This window comes from Rattus norvegicus, chromosome 5 (genome assembly GCF_036323735.1).
Source record: "Rattus norvegicus strain BN/NHsdMcwi chromosome 5, GRCr8, whole genome shotgun sequence".
NCBI lineage: Eukaryota > Metazoa > Chordata > Mammalia > Rodentia > Muridae > Rattus > Rattus norvegicus.
The window spans coordinates 84,542,207-84,562,717 of NC_086023.1; the positions used below are offsets into that span (position 1 = coordinate 84,542,207).

The 20,511-nt window shown below is 40.0% G+C and overlaps 1 protein-coding gene across 5 annotated transcripts in view; it reads right to left on the bottom strand.

Moving 5' to 3' along the window:
- Astn2 (astrotactin 2) overlaps positions 1-20,511 on the bottom strand; it is a 986,452-nt gene that overhangs the window by 769,219 nt on the left and 196,722 nt on the right. For all 5 annotated transcript variants that reach the window (XM_063287034.1, XM_017593112.3, XM_017593110.3 and 2 more), the window contains exon 3: positions 12,772-13,156. In XM_063287034.1, the coding sequence (XP_063143104.1) occupies positions 12,772-13,156 (385 nt within the window). The remainder of the gene's footprint in view (positions 1-12,771; positions 13,157-20,511) is intronic.

Sequence of the window (20,511 nt, forward strand, 5' to 3'; positions counted from 1 at the left end):
GCTTTGAGGCTATGCTACAGGTGCCTGGTTTACTGAAAAAAGCTGCGGGCGCCTTCGCCCCCACAGTAAGATTGCTGGGTGCTCCAAGACTCTGAAATCCTGACACCATTGACGGGATCTGAGCAAAGCCACACAGCTTCATATTAGCTTGTACATGGTGATACAGCCTGCTGTGAGGGTCTGCCCATCACCGTACCCAGTAATTGTCATGACAAAAATCTTTCTCTAGATAGGCAGGAGTCACTGGGGTAGGGGGATCCAGAAATGGGTTTGGAGGATGAAAGTCAAGTACACAGGTGAGTATGCTGAGGCGGGCTATTTCCAAATTCATGTAAAAGAACAGAGAAACAACAACAACAACAACAACAACAACAACAACAACACACACACACACACACACATACAAGAATTCATTAGAGCTACTTAAGACAGAAATAGTGTCTACATCTGTGCCATATCCAAACAATGGGTCTTTCTTTTAGAAGTTGAGGTTATTTTCAGAACAAAGTTGTTTGCTGACTTCTTGCAAAAGAATGACGGCAGACTGTTGGAGAAAAATAACTTCACCGTCATATACACCTATATAGAAATTCTGCATCAAACAGCCACCCAATCCTTGGCAGGACACCTGAGCATGTTCTGCTTCCACTTTCTCCTCAGAACATGGGAAAATGAGAGCTACAGACTCCATCATTTTTTTAGCATTTCATATGTATTTGGCATTTACAATAGTCTTCGTCTACATAGAGTACTTAATGTTGTCCCTACTGCAACTGAAAATAACTTCCATTATCTAAACTAAATCAGGTTCTGTCAATCACAGAAGTTGAATTAAAACTACTAGAGGCATTATTTGTGAATTTAGTCATTCATTCATTCACTCACTTAATTATTTACATGTGCCTAACATGTCACGGACAGTTCAATACAATAATCATCCAGCACTGAGCAAATACAAAATATCTAAGGATAGAGACAATAGATATACCAATACAGACAGTAAACAAATGGTGGCTAAAACAATGTGAAGAAAGAAAGAAAGAAAGAGAGAGAGAGAGAGAGAGAGAGAGAGAGAGAGAGAAAGAGAGAGAGGGAGGAAGGAAGGAAGGAAGCAAGCAAGCAAGCTAGCAGGGTTTCACTCTGATCAAAAGTTAGGGAAGGAAAGGCTTTATTTGGTTTATGTTGCTAGGTCACATTTCATTACTAAAGGAAGTCAGGACAAGAACCCAAGCAGGAAACTGAAGTAGGAACCATTGAAGAACACTGCTCGCTGACGCCTTTCTCAGGCTCGTGTTTAACTGTGTTAACGTGTTTACAGCTCAGGACTGCCTGCCTAGTGACAGAACTAGCCAGAGTGGTGGAAGTGATAATCAAGAAAATCTCCCACAGAAATGCCCATAAAGCCATCTGACCTAAGGGATCCCTCAGTTTGTGTCTCCTCTCAGATGACTTTAGGCTGTGTCAAGTCAGCAATTAAAGTTACCTGGGACCAGGGTGAAAGAGCATTTGTGCCACGGATACTGCTTTATTTTAGGCAGAGAGCTAGAAGATGAAGGCAGTGACAATTTGGCAAATAAAGGAAGGACTGGAGAGATAAATATGAAGTGTCTGGGAAAAGCAAGAATGACTAATGCAAAGACACAAGGCAGCACTTCCAAATTCCTACTGAGATTGCAAGCAGAATAACAGTACTATATGAGCCTGGGCATCCTACGTGCACATATGATGAGTGCCCCATCAACACATGAGGAGGAAGGGCGATCAAGGACGATTCCCTATACCACCCTCACAGATACATCCCTAGGCATACATTCAAATGCATATACATACACAAAGACCAGGCATGAAAAAGAAAATGCAAAAGGAGAAAATGTAAACCCAGCTTGCATAATAATAAAAATGAAAACAGGGGTTGGGGATTTAGCTCAGTGGTAGAGCAAGGCCCTGGGTTCGGTCCTCAGCTCCGGAAAAAAAAAAGGTAACAAATAAAAGATGTGGAGGTTGAGATCTCTTATATTTCAGATTAAATAAGTATTTGCCATTCTTCTAAAGTTCACATCTCTCTGTTATGGCTTTGAAACCTGTTTTGGGGGGTTGTTTTTTTTAAGTCTTAGCCAAATACACACTTTATTTCAAATTATTCTTTGCTTTGGGATGGAGGTGACCACGGCATCTTTTGCATTAAAAGATACAGAGTAAAACCCACTAGACACTAGATACTGTCGGTCCAAAAATTTTAAATATAGGGCAGGTAGGATAGTTCAATGGTTAAAGTGCTTATTGTACAAGTATAAGGACCAGAGTTCAGATTCTCAGAAACCATATAAGTGCAAGATAGGCAGGGCAGCCTGGCTGTAACTGCACCCACTGAAGACAGAGACAAAGATCCACAGGGCAAGTTGGATAGTCACTTTCAGTCATGCCAATGAGTTCTAGTTGTAACTGAGATATTACTCCTCAGCTCCTCAGCACATGACTTAGAAGGGTGTCTGAGGATGATTCTGTGCATCAACCTCAGAGATGCATGCATCCATACATTAAAATACGCAAATACGCACACCGGCACGCACACACACACACACACACACACACACACACAACACACACACACACACACACACACACACACACAACACACACACACACACACACACACACAGACACACACACGCACACAGCATAGAATAGAAAAATTGAAAGGAGAAAAAATTAAATCCAGCCTGCGTGAAAACAAAAATGAAAACAAAATCTGTGTAGGTTGAGTTTTCTCTGTGAGTTTCTAGGCGAAATTACTGGTCCTCAGTATCCCTCTGTTCAATCATGCCCCTCCCTTCTCAGGATGAAGCACACACTTATCGAATCTTTCCTCATTTTGGTTTCAATCGCTTAGTAAGAAGCTGGTGTGTCCTTTTTCCACTGGTCCCCAGTGCACTAATGGTGACAGTGGATAGGCTTATTTTCTAGGCCTTGAGACCCCTGTTCCAGAGTTGTCTTCCTCATACTTCTCTTTTATATCACTTAAATCTTCCAGCACACTGATGCTGCAAGTCCTTTGCTCTTACTATCCCTATACCCTGTAAAGGTCCTTTTACTCAAGTCTCCAAGGTCTTTTTTCTTCATACATTGCAAATACAACTCCATATACCACCTTGCCAGTAAAATGAGGATGCTAGTCCTCTGTTTTGATTGCCTCCCATCACAACGGACATTTGATAATGCACATTTTCTTCTTCATTTTTCTACCTTATTTCTATAGCAGAAATCATGCTGCTTTCTTCACTGCTCTATCTTCAGTGACCTCAATATATCCTGACACACAGTAGGTGTTTAATCGGAAATTGTTGACTCAGTAAATGAAGGAATCGATGAACAAACATTTTCTTATTTATCAAGCATGTATGGAGTGGTAAGCTAATTACGAATCAAGAACTTTAAAACATCACGGCATATGACCCAATACTTTTCCTCCTAGGAATATAGCCAGAGGAAAATAAGTTTAAGCCCAAACATAGTTGTTTCTGTTGACTGAAATTACAGACAAACAAACAGAAAAGCAAAAAAGCAGCTAATGCTTATAAAATAAGGAGCAATGATGAGACAGAAGTATAAATATGTTTAATGCTTATGATCTAAGATTAAAATGAAAGAAGAAAACTTGAGTGAATAAATATAGAAAATTGTGATCAAAAAGTAATTTGATAAATTGCCAAAGGATATGTATTTTTAATCTTCCTACAAGGAGCATGTACATAGCTTTTATGATTAGAAAATATCCCAGGGGGAAATGAGGACAGATTTGTGGGTAGTTGAGTTCATCTTCCACATTCAAAATGGAGAGGAGGATGGTTTAACAGAGGACAGTTATGTCACTGTAGGAGGCTAGTGCTAAACTTCTTTGAACTCTGGTGATAGGCAAGCCCCACAGGGCCATTTCCAGCTATTGTGGGGAAGGCCAGGTTAGGAGGGTACAAGTCCCAGGTTTCTGGTAAATTACTCTAGCTCTGATCAATCAGGGAACCATCTTGAAGCCCCTGACATTTATCAAACCTCCTTCACCCTCATCTGTCACTGTGTGGTAGGGCTGCCTAGATAGGCACACTCTAATCAAGTCAGCATGCCCTGAGGGGCCCCAGAGACTCAAAGCTGAGGGATACAGAAGGAGTGTGGAGAGAGAGAGAGAGAGAGAGAGAGAGAGAGAGAGAGAGAGAGAGAGAGAGAGGATCCTGAGGGAGGTGGGGTGAAAAGCACACTCAGAGAGGACCCGTTTGTTTTGCTATCACAGCAATTAATGCCGGGAAGTGACATTTTAAGGGGTGCTGGTGACAGCTTTGGTGACAATCCTATTTGTGATTCCATGACAAATCTCTGTCTATATCTTATTATAGCGAGTGTGGAGACAGCTCTGGGGCCGGAAGACTAAGCTCCTCTCTGTTAGAGACTCCATCTCTCTGTTTCTGTACAGTCTAGCCATTTGCACACTGGGGACAAGGTCCTGAGGAATTTGAAACCAAAGGCCATGATCCAGTGTTAGCTCTTCGATGACCCCGTTACCCAATCCATTCCTTCTAATGATTACCTGAGGGGGAAATGAGCTGCTGTCATTCTACATGTTTCATCTACTCTGCCTATCAGTTGGGGAGCAATAAGACTGGACAGGAAACAACATTTTAAATCCTTTCAAGCCTGGTTAGGTGTAAGGAATGTATTTTGATGTACAGATCCTGCTGCCTTTGTTTTCTAAGCAGCTCTACAAAGAAAACACAATGGTAACAGCTTAAGCTGCAATTTTGCAGGCAGAGATTAGAAAAGATTACCTAAATTGTATCTGAGTCCCAGGCCCACTTCCCCATCCCTGACCAGTGGCCACGTGCTTTTGTTGATAAGATGAGATGATAATGTGTAAGACCTGGCAGTGGGGTTGTGGGAGGGAGCAACAATGTAAAAAGGGAAATCAATTTGCCAGATGATATTCAGTGTACTTCAGGAACAAACAAATTGTGGCAATAAAGTGTTTACTGAACATGAACTCTAATTTGTGATCACAAAGAAACCGTCATCATTTGGCCTTCCTCCTATCTCATCAGGCAGAGAAAGGTGAGAGTGAGACAGGGGCTAAAAGTGGTAGCCATTACATAAATATATGAAACTGTTAAATAACCAAAGGTAGCAACTCTTATTTTATCCACCATTCTAAGTGACTAGCAGGAGGCCATCAACATGGATAAAGGGTATGAGTGACAGGGTTAGGAGGGAGGCCAAAAGAGAAGGTGCAGGAGTTCTCAGCTCACCTTCCTTTCAGGCTGACTATCTCTGATCAGATCACTCATACAGGGTCAAAGTGACTAAGGCTGCATCTTCAGTCTAAGGGGTGCTTTGTATTAAAGAACTAGGAAGGCACTTTAATGACACGACTGAAAGTCAGTGGAGTGTAAGGAAGTCAGGACAGCTTGGTGTTAAGAAAATCCTTTTTCTTTGTTTATCCAAAGAGGTCTCCCTTCTGCTTTTATGACATACATATTCCCTTATATTCTCTTGTTTCCCTTCTAAGCAAGAAGGGAAAGAGGGAGTATGGGAAGAGAGTGGAAGAGAGTTAAAATAAAACATGGTGTCACAATGAGACCTATTCTTTTTAGCTAACCAAAAACATTGTTTTAAAGTTTTCATTCCAAACTTTTTTTTTTCTTATGCTGGAGTATCTGTTTTAGAAACAGCTTCCAAAGTATATGGAGCATATCCCTGATAAAAGTAATGTATTTCTGCAAACATTTCTCCCAGTTAACCCAACAGAGTCTTAACAGACCCTTTTATTAATTGCTAGGTGGTATTTTTCAAGAAAGTATTTAGTGGTGATGGAGTTCTGGAGATTGAAAGTACAATGTCCTAGGACAATAAGATCAAGGTTATACAAAAGTTCCCTTGATTGGACAGAGTTTTCCATTTCATAACATTGAGAATTAGCATTGAATGAAGGGCACTGCCCAGTTGAAACCATACTCATCTTTCTAACTTCCATAGAAGGTGACAGAAAACCTAGGAAACTGTATTCCTGAGTCCCTAGAATGACCTTCATCCTTCAGATCTACTAGCAAAGAGTAAGGGCCCAGTAGTCAGAAATCTGTGTCTACTGTGTACCACCTAGCACTGCATTAGGCTCTGATGCTTCTTGTATGTTCTATTCAGATACTGTGAAATCAGTTCAGTGATTCATATCCCCATAAATAACATGATATATAGATACTAGCAAATATAAGATCATTGCATGTATAGCATTATAAATTCTTTTGTAAAGCTTATTTTTCACTAAGGCCATATATATATATGTATATATAAATGCATATATATATATAAATATAAATGCATATATATATATATATACATACAAATACATATACACATGGGAAGTAGTATGCCAAGCACATTTCTTAAGTATATTTCTTATTACTTCAATACATGGTACTGAAAATTTTGTATAAACTTGGCGCCAAATGATTTGATTTGTTCGCATCTAACCTGAAGTATTTCCTTCTTCCCTTCAGACTGTAAAGATTAACATGAGTTGTATTACCTTCAGAACATGTTTGGTTTGGCAGTCAGACAAAACTAGATTTGTGTTCCCCTTAAAGCTACAAGCCTAGAAATAATATTTGTATTTTTATGAAGATATTACTTTATTTCGGTGATGTATTTAATAAGTCACTGTTTCAAACATACTAATACTACAACATAAATGTAGATAAGATCTGCCCAGTGCAGAAAATGGATAATGAGTCCCTGAGAAGAGTATCCCTCTGGAATGAATGCTGAAATATCCACTAGTCTATTCATTCATTCATTTCCCCTATCCCACCAACTACTGATGCAGCATATATATAATGAAAATTCTGTCACATGCCAAGTATTGTATGGTATGGAATGGACTAAACAGACCTATTACTTGTTCTTATGGAACTAAGTATGGTGAGAGTATGATATATATTTAAATATATCTAGTAAAAGTACTGATTAAAAAAACACATAGAAGAGTTGGTAGAGGACCCAAGAGAAGATCCCACATAGAGGAAACAAGCTTTATCTGGGAATGTGTTCTATTTTAAGATCATGCTGATGAGAAATTAACTATATTGTGATAGATTGGGGAAAGAAAGAGAGGTTTTAGTCCAGCAAAGATAGACCTGGTGTATGCAAAGAGTCTATAGTTAAGGAATAGTAATGGGTTTTTCTTTTTTTATGTTTTTAAATTATTTTTTAAATTTATTTTATTTATATGAGTACAACATTACTATCTTCAGACACAACAGAAGAGGACATCAGATCCCATTGCACATGATTGTGAGGCATCATGTGATTGCTAGGAATTGAACTCAGGACCTCTGAAAGAGCATTCGATGCCCTTACCTGCTAAGCTATCTCTCCAGCCCAGAGTAACAGGTTTAAAGAAATGAGAAAAAGTCATGTTGGGGAGAGTGTTAGGAATGACCGTCAAGTGAGAGTTCTGGGATACCTTGATGTGGACCAATATCATCACAACATAGTGGCTGCCTGTGAAGAATGGGCAAGAAGAGAGATACCATGCAAACAGTGAGACCAGATGGGAGGAATGTGAGGCTGAGGATTTTTGAGGGTCACCAGCAAGAGAAGTATGGCTGAGAGAAGGATGGGTGGTCTTGGTTTAAAGGTCTAGAATTACAGGCTAGTGATTCAGGGTAACAAAGAATGAATAGGAAAAAGTTGGGGGCACTTTGCCTACGAAAGAGTTAAGCAAACATGAAATTACACATAGATGATATTTACCTGACATTCACTGAGAGGTGTCACAGGGACATTAATGAAGAAGTTCTGTTTCTAACACAATGAAGTAATCTTTTGACATCAGACAGGAGTTCGCTGTGTATCAAGAACCACTCTACACAGGAAGATTTCCCTTTGCCAAGTCCCTTCTGCCAATTTAGAATCTCAGAATTGCTAGGTAGCTGCTTCCTACCTCAGAGATCACACCCTGACTATCAAGATTATTAATGTCTTGTGAGGGAATGCACACCACTGCTGTGTGTTTTGAACACCCCTGGAATTGAGAACTCAGTGTCTTCCAAAGATTACAAGTCTCAGTGTAAAGGGTTGTACTTAGTAACAGTCCTGTGGGTACCCGGGATGCTCTCAAGCTCAAGTTTGAAACAAGTTAAAGTCCTGTGACCTTGAACTCATTACTTAACCCCTCATTGCTTCAGTATCCTCTGATGTGTAGGGACAAAGTTAATACACATATCCCATAGGGTTGTTTTGTATTTTAAATGATATATTTCATTGAAAATTCCAGAAGAGAAGTGAAAGTCAGTTAGTAATAGTAACTGTACTCCTGTTCAATGATATAAGATAAAGGATAGCTTTAATAGCAATACGCACTACCAAAAGCTTCCATGCATCTCCCATTCAGGATATGGCATTGGCTTAATGAGAGAGTGAACACAGCAGCAGAATAATCCTTATAGGTACTCAATTCATGTCTAATATTCCCCTCCCTGCCACCATGTATCACACAGACCTAAGAATAACTGGACTATCACCCTGAGCCACAGCAAAGTTTAAACTGCTGGATCTGTCAGATAGATTATCTGATGCCTCTATATCTCTCCCTGTGGGCCATTACTTATTTAGTGCTATTTTTCTTCTTTCTCTACCTTACATCCTTAGATAATGCAGGAAGGAAGAGGGAAGGTTTTCTTATGCATCCCTTCATTTCAGGGAATCACTACAAAAGGGGAAATTAGAGAATTGATCTTCAAAAAAGAAATAAATTAGTTCCAATGTTAATTAGGGGCAAAATGTATTGAGAAAAAATTTATAATGAAAGCAATAATGTGGATAAGTATATTATATTACAGGAACACTCAGAGGGCTGAGGTAAGAGCTGCCAGGGTAGACAATATTCCATATACTCTCTTGACAATACAAACCACATTGTGAAACTGGGTACACATGCCTGATTCCAATGATCAAATTGGATTTCATTTGATGCAGCAATTCAGCACTTAGGAACATGCCTGCCCTACAGAAATGGTCTGACAGGCTGAAGGAGTATTTGCCTAACTCACTAAACTGGTAACGATATGCTTTGTCTGCTATCTCCCTATTAGTGCAAAAATGTAAAATAATGGCTATTACAGCAAATAATAAAGGGAATTGCTATGTACTAAGCGTATCCATAGAATGGCATCTACAGAGCCTTCGTGGATAGGAGTGCATGAGTGACAGGGAAGATGATTTGGATATATTGGTTTTCAGTCCTATTAGTGGCAGCAGGTAGGGCAAAGGTAGAAAGTTAGCTGCTGTTTTGTGCAATTTCAACCTTTCCCCCCCTTTCCTTTCTTCCTTACCTTCCTCATCTCTTTTTCCTCCTATACTGTTTTTCTTTCTTCTCACCTCCTTTTGCTTCCTTAATTCCCATCTCCCCTTTCTTCTACTATAACTAGCACATATTCCTTCATCATAAAACCCAATGAAAATAGCTAAATGCACATCCATTATCTTTTATACTATTCTTCAATAAATTCATACATTTGTTATTCTAACTTCATTTTGCTTCCCATGCATAAACTTCACAGGAAGGAAGGAAGGTTAAGTTTACAAGGGAGGAGGAAGATTACAATTGAAATGCTTTGAGTTTCCTTTTATATTAATGATAGAGATGAATATTCATTTATTGACACAGGTAAACTTTTAGCAACTCACTCATTTGATGTCAAGGGTGATAGACAACAAAAGTATCACAGAACCTTCACATCCCAGGCTCAAACTAGGCCAAATAAACATAGCAAAGCAAAACAAGAACAGTAACAAAACTGTTCAATCATCGTGCTGGGGCAAGGTCATAAATCCACTGTTGGACTGTAGGAAAATCAGGAGAATATCATGTGTGGATGGGGAGAGAGCACAGGGCACGGTTACCCAGTAGCATCAGAAGAACATTTCTATATCTCACAGTAGATAAATCATATCTGCATATTCCACCTGAACATTATCTCTCCTCAATATCTTTGAGCCCATGCAACCTCAAGCAGTTGTCACTTTAAAATTGCCTTCTTTCAGGTTTTCTACGCCCCCCTGCAAGACTTGCACATTTGAGCTCAAATTGAGGTTGGTACAATTCAATCTGGCTGAGGCAATTTAATGCCAAAGGCAAATTGCAAGAATGAAATGTGTGTGTGGAATTAACCTCTGGCAATACAATTTCAAATACTGTAGGATCATTTTTGCATCCCTAATTATTATTTTTATAATTACACATACTTATGAGGTATAGTGGGGTGATTCAATGTAGGTATACATGTACAATGATAAAACAGAATAATTTATATTTCTTTCTCCTTAAGAATTTGTCTTTTGATTTTAGAACCTTGAAATAACACTCTTCTAATTCTTTGTAAATACCTAACAAATCCTTGTAGATTGTAATCACCCCTTGTTCCTTAGTATATATGCACCTATTCCTATCCCTTAATTGTGTTCTGATACTCAGTGAGCATAGACTTCCCAGCTTCAGTATATTGTGATTCTCTCTGCAGAAAGGCAACAGAGCCCAAGCTTGACATGTACTAATGTACCTAGGTCTTTGTCTGATATTTCTAGTGGACTGAGGACAACCATGATTTCAAGACTATATCTATCACTCAGGAACTGCTTCTAGCATTTGTCTCCTCAAGAACATATAGAATTCTTTGTGATGTGGGGAATTGCATGAAAAGTGTTCTCTTTTTGCCAGATTTTGTTCTTGACTTCCGCTCTTATACCTAAGTCACATGAATTTCACAAAGAATTATGTGGGTAGGCTGAAAACAGAAAAACAGAAGATTTGAGGGCACATCATGGCATCATGTCTAACAAGGTAGTTTTTTAAAAGACATTCTACCAGGAAGCTGGGGATTGGAACTTAGTGCAGTTCTGCCTGGCACACTCAACCATACTGCCTACTTCTCAGGAATCAAGAACTTTTCATTGGCCTTTTGAACACCGATATCTAAACTTCTGAGAATCTGAAACTAGCTCTTTTTTCTGAAAGAGTTCAGTTTGGTAAACAAAACAAACAAACGCACAACGAGCAAGCAATCCAACAGCAAAAGAGTCCCCTCGAAGCTGTTGCCAAGTGGGAAGTCTGAAAGGAGCAGAACTGAGGCATCTCAGCAAAGTAGAAGACTTGAACCCTCCCTCAACTTCTGAGGAGTCAGCCCAATTCAGCATTATTCTGTCTTCTGCTATGACAGTCCTAATAGTCAGAATCTTCCTCCCTCTTTGAGAAGAAAATAGTATGGAACCAGAATGGACACATTTCATCATCTTTAAGAGGCCCAAAGCTTATGAAAAGCTAACCTCTCCGAGAAATGAGCCATCATCTGGGTATTCATGGTCCATTCTGACCATGACATGGTGGACAAGAAGATAAGTGTCTACAGAAACGGATATTTTTCCTGAAGATTTGGGGACTGAGTCTCTGATCTCAGCTCTGCCACATCCTGGCTGTGTGCATGGAGGTACCTGTGGCTCTATTTAAAGTTTACAGATGTTTTTCTACCCTTCTATGACTTATGGGAGAAAACTCCCACTCCGCTATCTAAGAGCAGCACAGAGGTTCTGTCTTGCGCATCACCAATCCAGGTCTCATACAGTATCTAGTGCACTGGAACTACTTTGAAGATAGAGAAACACTATTAGCAAGTAGGTGTGTTGGGGGAAGGGAAGGCATTGACTGCAAAGATTAGATTTCTCATGCTATAACTCACTGAAACCTTACAGTCTCTCTGAAAAGCTGAAAACTTGTAGCCATAACCTTTGATGGGAGAAAAATGTATACCTTGGCTAGGTTCACAGAAATAGAAATATTGCACCTGCTAACCCTGTTTCTATTTTAATACCTACTGATAAGTACTGGGTTGTAATATGGTCTCTATCACTCTAGCATATGATGATAGAACATTATGTGGTCCTGTTTCATACTGGGGAGAGATGGATGGAGGAAAGAAGGGGGCATTGAGGGTTGGAGGAAGAGAAAGACAGCAAACAAGAAAAATAGTGGCAACCTCCCTTGACTCTAAGATGTTTTCTCTTTCCATTTCCATGCTGGGGAATATGTTGAACGTGAGGATTGTGATGTGATGGCGGGGTGGGGGGTGAAAGTTCTATGATGCTCAGCACTGGAGCATTCCCAGCTGGACAGGGGTTGGTGTCTGCCTAGGTATAGCACTCTAAGATATGAAAAATGAGAAGCTCCATCCAGAAGACAGTTCTAGGATGGCGAAATGCCTGAAATGTACTTCACTTGAGAAGGCTGGAACGCCTGATTTACAGAAGTAATGGGCAGTTTCTATTTTTCTCTTTTCAAAATTCCCAAGATATTTCTTGGAGAAGGAGGAACAGATTCAATTTCTTTATGGACAAGAAGGAAAAAGCCATAGTTTTCAAGTTGTATGGGAGGAGAAAAACAACCTTCTAATAAGAATGTTCAGAAAGAGTCCATATTCTTGATAGTGAAAAGGCTGTCAAGGGAGGTAGGTAAGAAACATTCAAAAGTATTGAACTATGGACACTCTCGTGCCCTCAAAATTCCAGGTATTGATATAATATTTCTGTCATTGGCAAAGAAGCAAAAGACATGGAGTTATAACTCGGCAGAGTAATGGATCTAATATCTACAAAGGTTAATCTCAACAGACCCTACATATGTCCCCAAACCGTGTACCTCTCCCTATGCCCCAGAAAAGACACAATGTTAGAAGGGCTCACCTTTCTTCTCAAATTCCACTTTCTCTTCTCCTGGCCTTCCCAAGCTGTCCAGGGCATGGGTCATCTGGCTATCAAACTCATCCTCACGGGAGACATGGTTGGCCCGCCTGGGTGGGTCCTCTTCCTCTTCATAGTCATAGTCATCTAGGATGGGGGTTTCCCGGATAGGCACACCGATGACTGAGTTGTGTGCCTGTAGTCTGGTGGAGCGGAAGCTCTCCCTGGCCTGAGGACCGAGCAGCACAGATGGGATGTAGTGAATCTCATGAGTGGCTTCTGTGCTTGCGCTCTTCTGTGGGATGCGCCTGCGCTTCTGCCAGCGCCGTTGGGCATACAATGCCACTGTGAACACCAGGAGCAAAAGGAGCAGTGCAATGAGTCCACCCTGGAGGAGAAATAAAGAATGGCAAAGAAATGGGCCACTGGCTTGTTAATAGTAGACGCAGATTACACTACTTCTCAGCCCAGATTCTTTTCATAAACAACCTGTGAGACTCTAAGGAAACCTTCACTTTCCACACGTTAATTTTATTGTCATCAAGGATGAAGAAGAGTCTTACCCTCCCTTCTTTACAAGTTTGATATGAAGAGAAAAAGATATCAGTAACAGCCATGTTAGAACAATCTACGTTGTTAAATGTAGGCAGTTGTGTTCTTATTTCTCCTATCAGCTGAGCAGCCCCAAAATAATTCATCATACTCCCTCAGTTTTATTATATTATCTACACAATGAGTTTCCCAAAAGCTCAAGAGATAGTAACATTCCCTACACTCCATCACAACTTTCAGATAGTATTAGATTGTATTATCCAAATCCAAATAGTTCTACAATCTGTGTTTTCTTCATTTTCACCCTTTAATCTTTGACTTTTCAAGAAGCAGTTGGGGAAAGAAAGTAGGTGCTTCACAAATGTTTGGAGAATGAATTAGTGGAAAATGAATGACAGTAAAACTTCATAAGGCTCCTTTAATCAGAAACTTAAGGTAAACTGAAGTTTATTTATCTTAGCCCATCTCACCATTGTGTATTAAAAATGTACATGTCTGTCTGTAACTGACTTGTAAAATTCATGAAATGATCTTGTCTAAGATTTTCTGAGGGCAAAATATTCCCTAAATATGCATTCTTCTTCCAGGTCCCTGACAAAGGTGGATAGTAGTAGTTTTACACTCAACTGATCTCTCCTAATCACCACAATGTCAAGAAAAAAAGTCTCTCTATTTCTCACTTTGTATTATTTTTCACCGCCTCTTAGTTCAGTTCTGTTGGTGTGTATTGAGAGAAAGAGACTCCAGTAGATACTATTTAAAAGTCTCACTGTCTTTTCACTTACCTGGTCCCTACATCCTGCTCACCAAATATACAATGGACACCCTCATGTTATTTTATCTAAGACCACTAATTCACTATAGTAAATATATTCAAAATGCAGAGGGGTGGAATGTAGCTGGGTATAAAGTTGAGGTAAGAGCATTATAACAGGACTGAAGTACGGCAATGAACTTAGCATTGATTTACAATAAGGTCCCAAGGAATATTTTCCTAAATGTCATAACTTTGAAATCAATAACATAAGCTGAACAGATCCTCCCACTACATAACTTTATTTAGATATGAATGTGTATAAATTTTCAATTATATGTAAAATATGTAAGTCAAAAGCTTCTTTGTAGAGGGAGATAAGTTGAAAGTTGAGGGATTTGGAGAATGTATCATAAAATGGCTGCCAGTAAGCATGGACTTTAGATGTTCTCTGTCAGTGCACCTGCAGGATGGTTGTATCAAAACAGCAAAAAAGCAGGAAAATTCACTGTAAAGAGAAGAATTAATTCATAAGCATGAGGCCCTTGAAAGAACCACTGGACTACCTTTGTCTCATTTGGACATTCTACTCAGGAAAGAAAAACAAGTGACTCAAAAGGGAGAAATAGCACATTGAGTTGCCAGAAATGGCTAAGGTTGCTAGAACTGACCCATGCTAATGGTGCCACATTCTACCTCCATCTTCCTTCACCAGGAACAAGTGAAGAAAAAGGAAGAGCAATCGATATGTTATCAAGAGCTGGAACATTTAACCTCAGAGCACACAGCAGGAGCAAATTCAGAACCTGGTGGCCAAAAGTACACTGCAGGGCAAAACAAGCATCATAGGAGAATGAATGTTGGGTAGACTACTTTGAATTTTCCTAAAGCAAGTTAAGATGAAGCTGAAGTTCAAAGGCTGATATGTTGATGCCCTTTAGTTTCAGAGTCAACCTGATGCCAAATCCAATATGAGGGGGGACATCTTTGGTTTATTTATTTGTTTTATAAAATAAACAAAAATGGTGAAGGGCTGAAAATTCATCCCCTCAACAGACCAAGTAGCAGTCTACTGGCATGAGTATATAAGTGTACAAATGCATGTGTAAAAATGTGATTTAGGTCTCCTTTATGAGCGTGAGATTTTCACTATGTTCTTAGGTAAAAGGAGGGAAGAAGTGAGTCCCCTTCTCTTCTCGATTCTTCCTTCCGTACCTGTCTCTTTGAAGGATTTTTCTATTTTCCCAAATATATTACTGAGAGTGCCCATAGATTCCCCAGTAGAGGCAGACAAGACCAAGGACATGAAATAGAAATGTTAAGGACAGCGTCTGCGTCCAGGATAGGTGAAGCTCTGACTCCCTGCATGCTACTGGCTGTGACAAGAGTACTACAATGGGTTACCTTCTTGGGCTCCAATAGGAGCCTTTGGAAATGATTATTCTCACTGTGAAGAATTATGCCAAGAATTTTTAAAAAAAAAACAACATGTGATCTGAGTAAGAGATGTCTGCCACAGAAAGACCACAAATAGCAGCCTCCTTCCTATAGTTTCTCTATTCCTCTACTCTAGAGCAAATCTTTTCACTCAGCTCCCTGAGGACAAACCTATCTTCTAGTTCCCCAAGACTCACAGAATAACATCTAGCTTTCCTACCTTGGCACTCAAGATCATTCATGGCTGCACCCTTGCTTCATTTCGATGCTTCTATTCCCTGCAAGACTAGCCTGTCCTGCCTAGCACATCTCACCCTACAGCCTAGACCTGACTAGTCAGCCTGTCCCCTAAGTATGATGGTTACTTCATCTAATTGCCACCTCCACCTAAAGTGATCTTTCACTCTCTAAAGTGCACTGAATAAGGTAACCCAAGAATCACGCCCTCACAGGAGCTCAAGGGGTGACCTCATTTGGATATTAGAACTTTGTAAATATTATCAGTGATGATGAGAGCATATGAGATTAGAAAAGACCCTAAACAAATTGGCTGGTGTCCATTAAGAGAAGAGAACATAGTAGCATGGCCATATAGAAGGAAGGTAAGGCGAAGACAAAGACAAATTAGGGTGACCCAGCTGGTCCATGGAACACCACTAGTCCATGGCTTTCCATCACAAACTGGGGTAGATTCTTCTATACAGCTTTCAGATTTAGTGGCCTCTGATGGCATATTTTAGGGGATTTCTGACATTGAGCTATGAGAGAATAGTTTCATGTTAAGCCCCCTAGTTTATGAGAGCTGTTGTGGAAACCCTAGGAATCTGATCTGCTCATTGTAACTTTTACCCCCATACACATCATTTTAAATATTATGTTTTTTGAGGATGTATTTGATGCTACCACAGTACCATGAATAAATCCTTGAGACAGCACGAAAGGGGAGAAACATTTATTGTGCCTATTGTTTTAGTCCATCATAGCAAAAGCAAAGTCTCTCACACTGTGGCATCCAGGGAACACAGAAAACGCCTGATCTCTCATTTTTCCCTCTTTCCCTGCTGAATTAAACCTCTTAGGAATCACCCTTGAAGATACCAACAGTGGTGTGCTTTACAAATTCTCAATTAATCCTGTGATTGACATTAGCTATCACAGGATCTTTGTCTCTTTGTCTCCAAGTGTTGCAGGACTCCCAGTGTACTGGCAGTACTATATCCAATGACTGTTTCTGGCCATCTTTCAAGGACAAGTTGTGAACTGTTATTACGTAGACTATGGTGTAATGTAGAAGATGCTGTAAGAAATCCTGGTGCCTAAACCTGTCCCTGGACACACTGAAGACATGCAAGTACAAGGCCTTGTCGTTAACTCTAACTGGCACCCACAGAGCCCCTGATCATACACTGTATGTCACCTCAGCTGCTCTTCTTTTCCTCTGAGCACCTTTACCTAGTGTGCTTGCACAATCAATATTAAAATAGTCATAAATTACAGAGTCTAGGGACTAAAAAACACCCCCAGGACACCCTCCCAAGCGAGAGCCTTCAGAGAAATCAGAGTTGTGATGTCAGTCCACCTGGCCTCATTTTCATCTATTTCTCCTGTTTAAATATCCAGGCACAGGAGAAGAAGCAAGAGAATGGAAAGAGGATAATATGGGAAATGCTTTATTTGACAATGTGTCATTCGGAAACTGATTATTTCTGTCTCTGGCCTTTTTAATATTCCCTCACAATGGCCAAGCCGCAAGGGGATTTGGTATTCTAAGTCTGGATTTATAATTCTCTGTTCTGCAGTGATAAGAACACGGGCCTTTAATCCTCAGAGCTGTGAACATGCATATTCTCCTAAGTAATGTCCTTCCCTTCTTGCCACTTGTTTCTGGTCCCTGGCAGGGAGCCACACGATCGCTTTGAGCAGGTGACCCACTGGATTTTCTATTTGGCCAGATGCCTAGTGACAGAGGTAGTACGGTAGGGTGGAACAAGCCTCCAGATTCTCTGAGAAGTTTCTTTGGGGCTTCAGTGTATGCATAAGCTGTGATGATTATAAGAAAATAGTCCAATCCCTTTGAGGTACAAATAAAGAAACTGTTTCTGTCACTGAGAGAAGAGTGTTTTGGCCAAGATCACAGAATGTCCTGCAAAGGTTTTAGAGAAAGAGTTTGCAGTCAGTACCCATCACAGCTGCTAATAAACCTGTCAATCAAGGAAATGTGTTTGATGAAAGAAGTTCTGCAAACTTCCATTTCTCCCCTGTCCCAGGACAAGATAGCATTCAGAGTGATCATTTAAATGAGTGCTAGATAATCTTCTTGCCTTTATCTCCTCTCTTCCTTAATTCAAAATCCATTCTCCTACCATAATGAAAGCTGGTAGAAACACACCTACTTCATCTCCCATTGACTCAGCTGGGAGTGTCTGTGATTTGAAGTTCAAGTCCTTGCCACACAGACAGGACTCCATCTCTGTGAGCAAGCTAGCATCAAATGTATACTTTTGAGATATTAATGGGGGACTCAGCAACCTTTATTTTTGACATAGGTTGGTAAAAACATGCTGTGGCTGTAGAAAGATCATGTTGTATATACTAGGGGACAGAAATCAGGGAGGCCACTGAGGTTTCTCATGACAAGATAAACTAGTGTTTCTTATATGGGATAAATTTGTACTCCAGGAGCCATTAGGAATGAGGAACCATTATAGTTGTCACAGATAGGGGTGGTATAGGATTTGTATTATCATCTAGTGAGTAGTGAGTAGAGACCAGTGCAATTTAGGGAAATTTCCTAAATGTACAGGAAAGCCAAGTTAAAAAAAAACCAAAACAAAAACAAAAAACAAACCCAAGTGGATGAGGCACTAATACCAACAACTGATAGCCCTTGGTTTAAGAGAGATGATGAAAACTAATCTAAATTAAGGCTGTGGAGGTATGTAGCTGTCTACTGGGATTTTTTTTCCTTTTTCTATTTTTCAGAGCTGGGGACCGAACCCAGGGCCTTGCGCTTGCTAGGCAAGCGCTCTACCACTGAGCTAAATCCCCTCTACTGGGATTTCTATAACAAGTACATAACAGAATAGGAAGATTGAATTAGCAGTAAAGGGAGAGGAGGAAGGAGGTACTGACGATGACAGTGAGGTCTGGATTTTATCATTGGGCCAGAGTGGGACCTATCTAATTAATGATTTCCTGAATAATACTCTATGTTATGCAAGATCCTAGACCATAATCAAATGAAAGATGTTTGCATGCATAAATAATCAATTAGCTAAAAGAAGATAAATACACACAAAAGATAAGTTGTTGTATATAAATACACATAAATATTCTCATCTGTAACTATATACCCACATTCCTCTGTACGTGTATAATTAGTTAAATTTATCTACAATTATGTCTTTGCCTCTAGGGAGATACTAGCTGACCTGTTTAAGAAGGCCCTATTAAAGAAAATAAGTCACCCTATTTATCACATATGTCTTAGGTGCATATTTTATTTCCCAAGACAATGCTGAAGAGGGGGAAATAAAGAGACACATTGCGCTTCTTTGGAAAGTATTCAATGTCCACCTATTGCTTTACAGATTATATATATCCTTAATCATCTTTAGGTTATATCAGAAAAGGAGTTAAGCCTTCACATAATCTATACCCTATGAAAAATAATTTATCTCTCAGACTGGAGCTAATAAACCCTCAGGCATGAAGTCCTGACCACGACATCAAGAGACATGGGTGGGATCTTGACTCTACTACATTTTAGTTGTGGGCTGTGCTTAAATCACTTAACTTTCCTCCTTTCTCATCTACAAACAGGGTTACTAGCATGTAACTGAGAAAGAATGGGGTAAACTCAATGCAATCATGTTATGTAACAACACATCTAGCATAATGAGTTGCATTTAGCAGATCTCAAGAGATGTAACATCCTTTTTGTTGATCCAAGATTCTATTTCCCTCAAAAAATTAAATAAGAGATATTGATGACACCAGTATGAGATAGTCTCTCAATACTGTAACTACATCTCACACTGCTTCCAGGCTGTAAGGCACAACTGTGTTCCTTCCTAGGAGTATTCAGGTAAAACCATGTGCCTTTAAAAATCTTTTCTTCTCTCCATCTCTTTACAGATCAATATATTTTCAGATAGATTCTCACAGGTAGATCCACAGCTTGCTTCATAGGTCAAGTAATCTTTGAACCTGAGATCTTCAGGTTTCTGGCTCTTGGGTGTGTGTCCCCAACACCAGCCCAAAAGGCTGGCAATAGTCATTCTTGTGTACCAGAGTTCTCTCCCAATTAATTGAATAAGAAAGATAACAAGAAGACAGTCACTGGACAAGGAAGAGGTATGTCTTCCGGGTCCTAGAGAGGAAGAGGGAGTGCAGGAGGAGGGCACTTCTATACGAAGGCCAGGGGAGGGAAGCAGACAAAATGTAGGCTGGGGACTGTTAGATCTGGTGGTAGAATCCACCAGGATGCACCACTGGAAAATTTATAACAGAATAGTTGATAAATTTAAGATGATAGATTCCAAGTCCAGTGATTATATTATCTATTGATTATAAACTAAGATTATTTGGTGTTTTCCATTCCTTGGCTACTCAGGTGGGCCAGAGGGAAAGAACTTAGCTGAGACAGAATTCAGCCAGGCTTTGTGACAGGAAGATTGGGTAAAGACTGAGCTCCAGGGGAAAGGTAGAGAGTGGAGCGCTGACTGTGAGTGGAGTGCTGGCACACCCACAGCTGCCCTAGAGACCAAGTGCAATTTCAGAGCTTTGGAGAGACAGAGCCAGCAATGGTGGGAGAGGCCCTGACAGGGGGAATTTGTTTCGTTTCTAGGCTGGGAACAGATTGAGACTGCCAGTACCTAGTCAGCAATAACGTGTGTTGGTTTTGTAATTATTACATGCAACATCTTTGCTCTAATAATTTAGAAGATGAAAAAGCCAATACTGACCTTGAAAATGTTTTAGGACAGATGGAATACCTA